Raw genomic sequence first — 13247 nt, 5'->3', positions numbered from 1 at the left:
AAACCGAGCAACCGTGGACAAGAAGGCCAATTCTGCGTTGTCCTATTGTTCTTCTGGCAACTTAGAATTGTAACAAATTCAATGAATGAAAGTAGAACGATATTTCTAGAGCAGCGGAAGCGCTTTAAAGTGGTACTGAATATTTACTTCATACTAGAGTTTAATGCAGAAACGTTATACTGGCACACGCTCAAGAGCAAAGCATTTGAGAAAATCAGCTTTAATATAGGAGGGTTGAAGGCAACAAAATACCAAATCATGGGCTGGGTGGGGGGGGGGGGGGTGTCCTGCACAACATAACCACTTCAATGATTATCTGAATCTAGAGCATTTTCTTGCATATACATTTAGATCACTCTACAACACCATCCGTCTGGAATAAATCTTCACATTTATGTGCAAAACACATAAGAGCAAAACAACAATTTGATTTCATTTCTGGAGAGTAGAGCCTCTTCAAATCGCTTTATTGTTGTAATTGATCATTTCCTTTAAAGACTGTTGTTAAACAGGCGCATTTAACAGAAGTTATAAGTAAATCTGAACAGAGAGTTCATGAAAGCGTCTCTAAGAACACATTATGCATTATTATGTTTCAGCTGTACAGAGGCAAAGCTGTCCGTGTCTTAACGTATATTGGGCCGAGTGTAAAATAAAGAAAAACACACAAAAGCAAGATGTCAGGTTTGGACACTAATGAATCTGTTGGCCTGGAGGGAGGGAGAGAGAGAGAGAGAGAGAGAGAGAGAGGGGGAGAGAGAGGGGGAGAGAGAGGGGGAGAGAGAGGGGGAGAGAGAGAGAGAGGGAGAGAGAGAGGGAGAGAGAGAAAGAGAGAGAGTGAGAGAGAGGGAGAGAGAGTGAGAGAGAGAGAGAGAGAGAGAGAGAGAGAGAGAGACAGAGAGTGAGAGAGAGAGAGAGAGGGAGGGAGTGAGAGAGAGGGAGAGAGAGAGAGAGAGAGAGAGAGAGAGAGAGAGAGGGAGAGAGTGAGAGAGAGAGAGAGAGAGAGAGAGAGAGAGAGAGGGAGAGAGAGAGAGAGGGTGAGAGAGAGAGAGAGAGTGAGAGAGAGAGAGAGAGTGAGAGAGAGGGAGAGTGAGAGAGAGAGAGAGAGAGAGAGAGAGAGAGAGAGAGATGCTCTGGCAAATAAATGAAATAATCTTTTAAGATGATTCCTGAGTGTTAAGAAGTGGTCAAAAATTAAAAGTGGACTTCTTAAAGGGAGGCTCTGGGATTTTCACATCAAAACCCAATTTTGAACTTGACTTCAAAATCTATGCATGCAGACATCTAAGGTCTACATCATTTCATTTGTGCTTTAACGCGTACTTAAATTAGGTGGTTTTTTCTCTGTACATTGGAGGCTCCTACAGCTCCAGCCAAACATAAAGCGATTAAGTCAACAGATCCAGGTAACAGGCAGAGCATTTAATGGGAAAATCCCACAGGAATCTTCCATCTTCTGATTCAAAGTTCCATTCAATCACGTGAGCCATTGATCCGTTTCAAGAATACTAACCCACATCCTGTTGCTTTTGTCCCAAATCAAACTGGTTTTAATGTTGAACTGCTGAATTCTGTGGCGTGAATAACTGGTTTAATCAGGATCACATGAGCTCGAAACAATACGCCCAGGAACATTGGGAAATCACAGCTACGTTTTCTTCCTGTTCTCTTACTAGTAGCAGATGAAGAGAAAGAAAAGAATCCCTGAGGTGTGTGTGTGTGATTTATACATCATCTTAATGTGATCATATCACAAAAACATTCAGCCAACATTTTACATCAGATTCAAGCCTGACAAAAACAGAAACATTTTTGAAGTAAAACTTCACCCAAAAAAATGGGTCATCATTTCCCTCACTTTGTTCCAAACTCTGATGCTGTTATTTTTTCCGAAGAACACAAAAGGACAATTTTTAGAAACACCATGCGGTTGTTTTCCAAAAGCAAAGTTATTCACTGCTATCCATCCCTCCACTGAAGATACAAAATGGTCTACAAAAAGCTTCGACCTCTTTAACCCTAAACCCAGAAGAACAGAATCATTGAACAGCTTGAATTCGGGTCTTTGGGTCGTCACACAACGTCATCGTATTTATGCTAGATTTCAAAACATCTGAAACCATAAGTCACATGGACTACTTTTACAATGTTGGGTATTTTGCTCTTGTTGTGCTGAGAAAAGCTGTGAGAACATCCAATGAAAAAATAAAAGGCATAAAGGTTTGGAACTACATGAGGGTGAGAGTAAATAGACAATTTTTAACATTGGGTCAAATATTCTTCAGGTACACCAGGAGTCTCTACGCACGAGTCCTTCTGTTTCTTCAAAGAATGTGATTTCAAATGCTTGAGCGTTGAATAATTTGTGTCAAAACAGGAGATAACAATACCTTCAAACATGAAACGAAAAGATCTCTTTTCGAATGCTCCTCTACCAAATTCATTTTATATCAGGAAGCTTCAAAGCGCCAACACTGAATGTTCAAATGAGGTCAAGAGATTTTGTCCTCGTTTTGTTGCACTAGTTGGCCAATATCACGTCACAGCATGGCTCCACCTCTGCGTAATATAGTACCTTTCTCAGCGCTGGAATGGCTTGCGAACTTTCTTGCGCCGGCGCGGGGGTTTCCCTCCTTCAGTCCAGTGTTCGCTGGGCTCGCTCCGCTGGGCTCCTGGGCTGAAGAAGCCTGTCTGTGGAGCTGGCCCTGAGAACATGTTTGCAGTCCCTGCAGCGGCTGCGGAGGCATGAGGCGCAGGGTTTCCCGATGGGAAGAATCCTCCATTAGCAGACGCGTCACTGGGAGCTCCGGCCTGGAAGAAGCGGCTGAAGAAGTCCTGCAGGTCCGCAGGCGAGCCGCCACCAGTTGCAGGATGATCTGGGGCGGGTCTAGAGGACGCATTCGAATCATTTTAGCTTTAATCCAAAGAGACTTACAAATGAGGAGAGCAATAGATGCAGTTAAACTAACAATAGGACAACGGTATGCAAGTGCTGTGACACTTCCCAGTTTAGTCTAACAGTATGTAAAAAAATAAAAAAAATTGGAAGAGTATCAATGGATCGAGTGCTTACAGTGAAGACTGTCATAACAGTAAGTCACATGTGGTTTGTTGCTAATTGTTCTTTTAATGTAGAAATCCCTCATACTTCTCTCATCTTCTCTTAGATTTTCAGCTCAATAAAGACAAATTTTTAGCAGGTTGATCAATGGCAATAAGGATTTCCAAGAAAATTAAGTCTAGTTTAAAAAGTATGAGTAAGTTTGTACAAATGTGTGTTACAAACATAAGTCTTTGTATCCCGGTAGTAGGGCTGCACAATTAATCGAATTTCTAATTGCGATTACGTTTACGGATGCCACGATTACGTAATCGTTCAAAGCCGCGATTACAAAAGAAAATCCACTCTGCGTGTGTGTGTTTAGAGCATGATTATGTTATGAGAGGCGAATCACGGCTACTTCAGAAAACCCAGCACAATATGACATACCAGGCAGTGACGTAAGTATACGCTGAAATAAAAAGACTTTCACTTAAAAAAAAACATACTTTACTGTCCTGTCAGCCGTTATACTGTGCTCGTAGCGCGCACTCTTCAATTGCACGCGCAAATGCGGCGGTGTGCGCTATGTATAAAGTGCAAAAGAAACTACGAGCATGCAACGTCGTTACAATGTTAATTAGTAAGTCACGAAATAAAAGTAAAATACCAATAAATCACGTGTTAGCTGAGAAGGATTTGCATGCAGGTATGATTTTCAGTCTATTCACCAGGAGCTGTTTCATTAACAGTTCTTGTTAGTATTGTGTATTTACCATGGTAAGTGTCGTTTCCATAAGCCCAAAATGCCACTTTACTTTCACTTTGTGTTATTTGTTATATTTTTAAATGAGTGTGGTGGCTCATATCAACATTGTATTAACAAACTAGTTTGGAACTGCTATTTAATTGCTTTAGCATAGTCCTAATGTTTTTCTTCACTATGAGTCAATTTTTGTGTATGTTAAGTAAAGGGGGACAGTACTTGTGTGTGTGTGTGTGTGTGTGTGTGTGTGTTAACAATTTTTGTGTAAACAATAAACATGTATTATAATATGCCTATATATATTCAATGTAAATTGTGATAATCGTAACTAATAATCGCAATTACAATTTCAAGGGAATAATCGGGAATTATGATTTTTGTCATAATCGTGCAGCTCTACCCGGTAGGCTTCAACATGCACCATTTTATGCAATTTTGCAACAACAACAAATAAAGAAAAAAACAATAGCATATTTTCCTTCCACTAAATGCATGTAAACATTTTTAAAATTAATTATTTTTTCCCCAAACATTTTAGAGTCAGTCACATGTTAGGGTGCACTTTTTTACGATCTTAAAATCCCCATGAAATCAACATTGACAATTCTATATTGCAGTGTTTATTATAAATGATTTATCTGTGCACATCATTATTTTTTTAACTTCATGTGCCTCGTAATCTTGACACAAAGTAACTTCCCTCCCTCCCTTTCCCAGTCATCTAAAAACGTAAGATCAATTACCTTAAATTATTTTGATCTATTGACTTATTTTTAAATAGATATGTCATCTATTTTGGGCTTTTTGAAACTTGTCCAAATTTTAAGATACATTTTAAAATACAAAATAAAATAAGTGAAAATCTGACAGTGACGATCTCATAATGGCCTTTGAATAATATCTTATGTTGTTATAATGGTATATGAATTCACTACCGGTCCAAAGCTTGCAATTATTATGATTCTCACAAGTCTCTTTTGCTCACCAAGGCTACATTTATTTAATCAAAAATACAATAAAAAGCATCAGGATATTAGAATGATTTCTGAAGGATCATGTGACACTGAAAACTGAAGTAATAGGGGCGTTCGCACCGGGTAGTTCTAGGAACTCAGTTATGGGAAGTGGCCACCAGGGCGGTTCCCCGAGAGTTAGATGTTCACCAGGAACATTTTCCTGGTTGCATTCGCACCGCCAATAGGAACTCTTAAAGTCCCCGTGAACCGGAGGTTGCAACTGACTTTATTTCAGTGTTGTGACATATTTCCAAGAGAAACGGAATACTAAATGAGAAAAATAGAGGGCGTGGCTTGTTTTTTTCAACTGTAAAAAGTTGTCTTTTGACGGCGCTGAGAACGCCAGTGCTCGCATTCTCCGTGTTCATTAGTTTACGGTCTGTCTAACATTCCTGTCTAATACGATATTAGATTGAATTGTTGTACATAGAAAGTAGACAGTATATGAAAAGGTATTAGCGTTTGTCGTGTTGTTGATGTCCAGTGTCGCTAGCTGGACAGAAACACATAATCATGTTTGTCTTGGTCCCCTCAAAGTTGCATTGGATTTTCTCCTTAGCGTAAAGGTTGAGAGATCCATCTATCACCGTTTTCCATGTTCATAGAGTAAGTTTCTGGAGTAAATATATAGACCAAATCTGTGAGTTTAAACTGCCGTTTTAAAAATGGCAGGTGCTGGTGTTTCGCGTGCGTTCGACCAATCAGCGAACAATAATCTCACGGGTAGTTCTTATAGTGCTGGTTTAGACTCTACCCTATAGCAAGAACCAAATTAGTTCCTCCAAAAGGAGTTCCTAAAACTAAAATCGTTCCTAGTTCCTGCGGTGCGAACACAGCAAAGTCCGGGAACTTCCGCTAATAGTTCTAGGAACTATGAAAAGTTCCTCAACTTGCATTTTTAAATATATTAACATACAAAACAGATCAAATAAATGCAGCCTTGGTAAGCATAAGTGACTTTATTAAACTTTTGACCCGCCCTATAGCTGATGACGTTATAATGGTCTGTTTCATTAAGAAATTCTGAGTGGTTACCTGTGGCGGCTGGCGCTGCTGCTGCCTTTAGAGCCGAAAGAGATATGATATGGCACACGATGAGTGTCTGGAGAGATGCTTATACGCTGACAGCCGGCCCACTCTGTGTGAACATGGGGACATGCGTACAACATATGCATACAACATATGAACATCATACAAATATCTGACGGTGTGGATGCCAATAAACTACCAGTAATGTCAAAGACTTTGCCGTCCATGAAGGCGAAGTACGTGATGCGCAGTCCCAGCATACTAGATTCAGCCCACAGGTCTCCCTCCTCGGCACTGTGCCATTTATTACATTCAGCACAGAATCGGGCCTCGCCAGGCTCACGGTCCATCTCAAAGCGCCTGGGGAAAAGACCATGCTCAGGTGAACATAGAAACGCAAGTATGTGTAACAGAACAGAAGCTTGTATGAAAGAACAGGACTGAGATGACAATGTCAGTCATACGCACTTGTGCTTGCCCTCACATTTAGTGCACATCATTGTGTTCATGGCTTCTTTCAGGTCGTCCTGGAGTTTGGTCAGGAACTCATTCATGGATTTTGAAAGCTCTGTAGCAGCCATACGCTTCCTGCAGACAGAGAACACAAAAACAAGACATTGGTGCTTATATCAAAGAAACATGTACACGTCACATTTAGAATTCGTTTAATATTGTAATTGAGTAACTTTAAGAATCACAGAATTCAAAATGTTGCATGAACGAAAGGCAATACAAAAGATATTCCTATGAAACAATGTTTTAGTAACACTTTAAAAATACTTGAATGCATCAACTAACAATGAGCAAAACTTTTTGCAACACTTCATTTTACAGTGCCCTTGTGACATGCTACATGAACTTAATATAGTAATACCAGCAAATTATGCATAATTACAAGCAACTAACCCTAAACCAAACCCGAACCCTAACTTAATTAATATTACTTAGTACTTAAATGTATAATTACACAGTAACAAGGACACCCTCAAATAAAGTGTAACTAAACATTTCTTACGGTATTATACATTTGTTAACATTACAAATATATCTGTTCATTGTTATTTCATGTTAGCGATTCCATTAAATAATACTAACAGATAAAAGTTTTGCCTTAATGAATTAGTAAATGTTGAAATTAACATTATAATACATGCTATAACTATAATATTTTTTCACATTACATTAAAAGAGAATTAAATTGTTTTGCATTACAGTAACGAGAATTTGAGGAAAAAAAGTGTTCGATTGTCAATCTAAAATAACAGGAGTCATTTTTTCATACAAAATATAATTTCTTAATTCTGTCTTTTGATTTAGGAGTGAGACAAGAGGGCATTTTATGCCATTATTCAAAGTCTTGATTTTGTTTTTGGACTACTAGATCAGGTATTCATGCTTGAATGTTCAAAAAACAAATTTTCCCCATATTTGACACTGTTGCAGCTCCTCTCTTCCCAATCCTTTAGTTCCTGTTTCAATGAAGCCCCTCCTTCTGAAAAGCACAATGTGCTCTGATTGGTCAGCTGGACCAGCGTGTTGTGATTGGTCAAGCACTTCCAGGGTGTTCTTTCTTTCTTTATTTACACATTTAAAAACAACCATGGGTTGACCAAAGTGCTGTACATAGAATAAGGGAAATTATTTGATTTTAGCAGGCGACGAAGATGGAAAAAACTCGACTTAACTACAATATTTTTCTGCTTACCAAATGATCCAGTATCAAATCGAAAGCCCAGTTATTTTTTTGCACACGGGGTGACCCAATGGGTTAAATAACCAAGGTCATAATTACTGGCCTTTAGGAAATGTCCCATCCTTAACCATAACCACGAGTTTCAACACACTACTAACTAACTACTAACTCAACCAGGCCACGCCCCTTTATTCTGAGGAATATTGTGACATGTTCGTTTGCCTGAAGAAAACTCAAGACTACAATGGAGGCGTTTCAGGGAGTTCAGAAACACTGACTCTGATATAGAGAAGAACTCCTGCTGGAGAGACTTAATTTCCAGAGCTTTTTCATGGTCAATCAGCAACATTACACACTCAAGAAAGATTAGCATGGAAAAAAAAGCATAATAGGTCAACTTTAATTCCTTTGTGGCAATTCTGTAAACTAATTCAGTGTTTTTTTTCTAGAAGCACTCACAGTTCATACTCTCTGCGTGTCTCTGGGTTACTGACGATGTCCCACGCTGCTCTTAACACCTTGAAGGCCTCGCCAGCGCCGGGGTGCTTGTTTTTGTCTGGATGAACCTGCACGCAAACAATCCATTAAATCTTGACAAATACATAAAACCCATAATTCATCCAACACAGACATTAAACAGGTTTCAGGGCAATTATTTTATTTCATCTCACCTGTACTGCCAGCTGCCTGTAAGCTCTCTTGAGTTCAGATTCAGTGGCATGAATATCCACTCCAAGAACATTAAATGGGTCCAACTCCTCTTCAGGGATCTGAACCAGAACAGCAGTTGATAATACGGGGAAAACACACATCAGTTTCAAAGATTCATTACAGTATCCAACATCAAATCATCAAGCAACACATCAGTATATCAAGAGCTTACAAAATGAATAGGCTTTATATTTGCATATACCATTAAAGTTGGAAACTGGATTCTAAAAAAGCCCAAACTTACTTGATCCTTGTGTAATAATGAAAAAAGGCAACTAAGAACAAATAAAGGTTGTTATGTAGCTACATCAACACAAAGTTGTGCACAGAATCTGTTCTTTTGAATTTTCTATTCATAAAGGAATCCTGAAAAAATTTATGATGGTTTCCACAAAAATATTAAGCTGTTTTCAACATTGATAATAATGAGAAATGTTTCTTGAGCAGCAAATCATCATATAAAAATGATTTCTGAAGGATCATGTGACACTGAAGACCGGAGTAATGATGCTGAAAATTCAGTTTTGATCACAGGAATAACCTAATTTACATTTTACATTATATTCACATAGAATACAGTTCTTTAAATTGTAATAATATGTCCACAATATTACTGTTTTTTTCCAGTATTTTTTATTTAAATAAATGCAGCCCTGTTGTGTCTGACTTCTTTCAAAAATATTTAAATGGGTTCTATTATGCCCTTTTACAAAGTCTTGATTCTGTTTTTGGGGTGTACTAGAATATGTTTTCATTTTACATTACAGCTCCTCTCTCCCCAGTCTGGCTCAAACACACAGATTTTGATGAAGCCCTTCCTTCCGAATTACGAAATGTGTTGTGACTGGTTAGCTGGCCCAATGTCTGGTGATTGGTTCACAACACATGTACTTACATGTACTCAATCATGTACTTGTACTTTTGTACTACATGTACTTTTATTATGATTTAAGCCATATTTAATAAAGGCTTTTTAACTTTAACCTTCTCCATATTGTTAACCTGACTGAGTGCCTGGGACCTGTTTCTCGTAGTGTTGTACAATTATTATAATATTATTACAATTTAAACAAACTTTTTCCTATGTGAATATATTGTAAAACGTAATTTATTCCTGTAATCAAGCTGAATTTTCAGCATCATTTCTCCAGACTTCAATGTCACATGATCATTCAGAAATTATTCTAATATGATGATTGGCTGCTCAAGAAACATTTCTGATTATTACCAATGTCTCAATCAGGCCTCGTCCCCTGTTTTGCATATTCCGTGGGCGCGGATTATTTAAATGAATAACATTGTGACTTCATAAGATCAGGAAAAAGTGTGTTGTAATCCAAATGAGCCGTTCATTGTAGTTCTTGGAAAGTGGATTCTGTTAAATAAAATAAATAAATAAAAATTAAATCTCCCTTTGGAGTGAATTTAAGCTTTGTAACCTTGCAGATCATTTTTATGCTCAAACAGCAACATTACACACTAACTGAAGTTGAAAAAGTGGAAAAGCATAATAGGACTCCTTTAAAAATAAACTTACTGACCCCAAAGTTTTGAAAGGTAGTGTAGTTTTGCTTTAAAAATAGTGCTTGAACTCTTCTTTAATCAAGTCATCAGACATTAACGCTAGATCACTACCTTGGCTAGCGCCAGCAGTCTCTGCAGCTCTTCTCCAGGTTGCCACTTCTCTGCCCCCCTGTTGGGAGACTCTGGATTTGAGCTTTCATCCGCGGCGCCTTGCTTAAAGAAACAACCGTGAATCCTCGCGGTCAGATCCGACACTTTCCTCCAAACCCTGCTGCCTTGGAAGGCAAGCCACCATTTTCTGCCTCTCTCTCCCGCCAGCCTTCCCACGACGCACCTCATCATCAGTGAGCCAATGCTTAGCGTGGTGCAAACAAATCTGAAACCGGAAAGTAGAGCATGTCGAGCCCAACACAAAGTCCTGCCAATGCTTTCTATTAAAGCTACAGCTGAAAACCGGCTCCAGTCCAGGATCCGCCTCAAATCTTGCGTTAAGCCTGGAATATCAGTGACCTTGCAAAGCATCCGTGATCCAAAGTCGTATAGCGCGATTCCAGACGATTCCACCACAACTCCACATCTGTGGGTCAAAGAAATGATGAGTTCGACGACCATGTGGATGCACGAAATGCACCAGGGACTGACAATTTCCGCTAGGAAATCCCTACAGACCATGACCAGCTGGTTCCCGTTTTTCCTCCGTGCGCGGCTGTGATTGTGCAGATGCTGGTTCCGTCGCTTCACCTGCTTGTGTCTGCTGGGCCCGGACGATGCAAGGAAGGATCTATGAGACATTGAAGCTGTCCATGATGGTGTTTGATCACAAGGCCCCTGTGCTGGTCCACCCTTCTTGGATTTTCCTTTCCTCCCAGTTCCAGCATTGCGGGATCTAGACTCTACGTCGCCCCTCAACTCATTCTCCAATTCATTTTTCCCTCCTCTTTCACATTTCTCCTTTTCAGCACTCCCATCATCCTCCTGATCCTTAGTTGCGGCATTTTGCTCGTCGTTCTCGTCTACTTCCAAATCAAAGTCTTCATCAGGGAATTCACAATCCAAATCATCAAACGCCTCATGTTCACAGTCAGGTCCCTGAGGCGGCATCACATGACTGTCATTTTCATGACACGGATTGGCCAGAGAAACGATGGGCGGCCCACAGTCAGTGCCTTCCTCTACTGTCTCAAAATGTATTGCCATGTCTTCTTCCATCTTGCTCAGATATCCACAGGTTCACTCCTTCACGCTTAAGACAGACATGGAAATATCCATCATGAGCTTCAGGGTGGCAGCAGACTTGGACATGCATGCATTGCGTTTAACAGCTGTCTCATATTCACAAATGAAACACAATATGGGGTCTTCAGCATGCCCAGCATTGCATACGATCAGAGATTAACATTTCCAAATCACAACAGCATTCTAAACCCCTGCAAATGAAAAGAAAAATCTGTCAACTTACACTAAATATATGACATAACAGATGTAATCTAACAAATTATACACTACAACATAACAAAAAAACATAAAACTTTCACATCAATACAACTGTAAGGTTCCGGAAGTAAAAATCACAACTTTCAATACCAACCATCCAATGGCATATAGTTCTGTAGAAGCCAGTGTAATTTCTAATCCATTAAAAGAACGGATGAATTGAATTGATAATCTTGAAGAGATGCACTTAACCAATAACTAAGGCGACAGATAATCTCAGAGCTTGATTGATGCTTTATAATGTAACTTCATAGAGAGAAAAATTAATTGGAAAAAGACTTGGTACTGTTGCAATCCATATTGAGATCTGTGGATTAAGTTATATATCAAATCAGGTCCATGAGACACGGAGCAGAAAATGAAATGTAAACAAGTCTGGAACTTACTGAACTCTCTGTCCTGATAAAAGTACACGAGCATCGATTCGTCAACTGCTGTCGACTGAAGTTTACATATGATGGTTGTGATTTCGTGAATGTTTATGTTTAATAATCTTAATATTTGTTTAATCTCTTCATTTACGATGCTGTTTTTGCTTTAGCAGACATGCTAACTGAAGAACAACTACAGCTAGCAGTCCTGCCTTACGACACTAAAACAACAACAGTGTGCGGGCAGCAAAGTTAATCTCGAGTGTAATATGAGCTCGAAGCAACTCAGCCTGTTTTCTCACCATCTTTAACTGCTTTGACTGTCCTTCTCTCCTCTTTCCAGTTCACTTCCGAGTACAGCACACTAGCCTAACGTCAGTTCCGTGTAAGTAACCCTTTCCTGTCATCTGTTAACACGAGGGACGGGGTGACGTCACGACTGGCTACGTGATCGTAAAAAAGTCTCTACCTTGGGGAGCTGACAGATGAAAAATGCCATAACAAACATATTTATACTGTTTGTCAAAAAACTACATAAAATAGCACCTAGAGGATTTTTTTTGGGAACAATATAATTGAAATATTAACTGGAATTGTTTATATAGGCCTACATAAACAAATATCCTTAAATTAATCCCCAATGTTTAAGGTGTTTGTGGTGGAATTTAATTGTTTGATGTCTTCTCTGAAACGCAAAAGTTAATTGACGTTAAAAATACTATGATATGATTGTTGGATCCCATGTTACCAATTAAAGGCACATCTAGTATTGAATTTTTTTATGCTAGCCTATGCTATGTTTGCTAGGCCTACTTGTTATTCAAATTTGTTATTCAAAAACAAAGAGTGTGGGAAAAGTGTGGTCCTTGCCTTAAAATAATCTTCTTACCAATAATAGAAATAACATTTAAATTAAAGTCAGATGTTAAAATAAATTGCTCTTTTTTGCCCCTGTTCTGTGGAAGACAGAGACATTTTGGTCAGATATCTTAATGTTTATCCAAATCCATTAAAATTAAATTTGACAACTAATTTATGTTTCCGGTAACTAAATTACACACAAAATCCTCTTTTTACTGTATTCAAAGTGTGTATGGAAACAATCTAAAGCTCTGTAATTCCTAAAGCAGTGAAAACTCTTAATATGTAGGCCTAGTATTTTTTGTGCATGTTACCCACATGTTTGTGTCTGTGCTGTATTGATTTGTATTTGTATGCCCATAGCTGAAGTTCTTAATGTTCTGTATTTGCACCTAAAAGTACAATGGATTTATGTAAACAAATTGTTTAGTACATAACTTTTCCTGCACATGCCAAGTCAAGTCAATTTTCCTTGTGTAGCGCTTTATACCACACAGATTGTTTCAAAGCAGCTTCACAGTAATACACAAGAAAATAATGTTGCAAAGTTCTTCAATTATAAAACAAATGCAATTTCAGCCATAAAGAAGCCCTAAAATGACATCATCACTCAATTCAGTGAATGGTTTGATGTCATCCAATGGTTTCAGTGCAGTCAAACTGTTAATATCACTAAATATTAAGTGTCTTTTAAACCAAATGACAGTCACTTTACCTGAATTTGAATTTGGATGGATGGATG

At 38.7% G+C, this 13247-nt stretch overlaps 1 protein-coding gene across 2 annotated transcripts; it reads right to left on the bottom strand.

Annotated features, from left to right (window-relative positions):
• Positions 1–430: 430 nt before the first annotated feature.
• Positions 431–12050, bottom strand: dnajc14 (DnaJ (Hsp40) homolog, subfamily C, member 14). 2 transcript variants are annotated; one of them, XM_077204407.1, is made up of 8 exons: positions 11947–12050; positions 9891–11206; positions 8216–8314; positions 8004–8110; positions 6320–6439; positions 6051–6211; positions 5858–5960; positions 431–2887 (listed from the first exon to the last, which is right to left on the bottom strand). In XM_077204407.1, exons 2-8 carry the CDS (start codon positions 10986–10988, stop codon positions 2581–2583), a joined length of 1995 nt encoding a protein of 664 aa, XP_077060522.1. In that variant the 5' UTR covers positions 10989–11206; positions 11947–12050; the 3' UTR covers positions 431–2580. The 2 variants fall into 2 exon arrangements, with proteins under 2 accessions (XP_077060522.1, XP_077060523.1); XM_077204408.1 differs by having other exon boundaries at positions 11660–11973.
• Positions 12051–13247: the final 1197 nt, after the last annotated feature.

This window comes from Siphateles boraxobius, unplaced genomic scaffold (genome assembly GCF_051911475.1).
Source record: "Siphateles boraxobius isolate OS27281-9 unplaced genomic scaffold, OSU_SipBor_1 5, whole genome shotgun sequence".
Taxonomy (NCBI): Eukaryota; Metazoa; Chordata; class Actinopteri; order Cypriniformes; family Leuciscidae; genus Siphateles; species Siphateles boraxobius.
The sequence above is the reverse complement of the archived record's forward strand: the minus strand, read 5'-3'. Positions and strand labels throughout refer to the sequence as shown.

Coding starts and splice junctions, on each gene's coding strand:
- dnajc14 (XM_077204407.1), bottom strand. CDS start 10,988: ATGGAAGAAGACATGGCAATACATTTTGAGACAGTAGAGGAAGGCACT. Junction 8,111..8,215: donor ACAGGCAGCTGGCAGTACAG/GTGAGATGAAAT, acceptor GTTTGCGTGCAG/GTTCATCCAGACAAAAACAA. Junction 2,888..5,857: donor AGCAGCGCCAGCCGCCACAG/GTAACCACTCAG, acceptor TGCGTCCTCTAG/ACCCGCCCCAGATCATCCTG.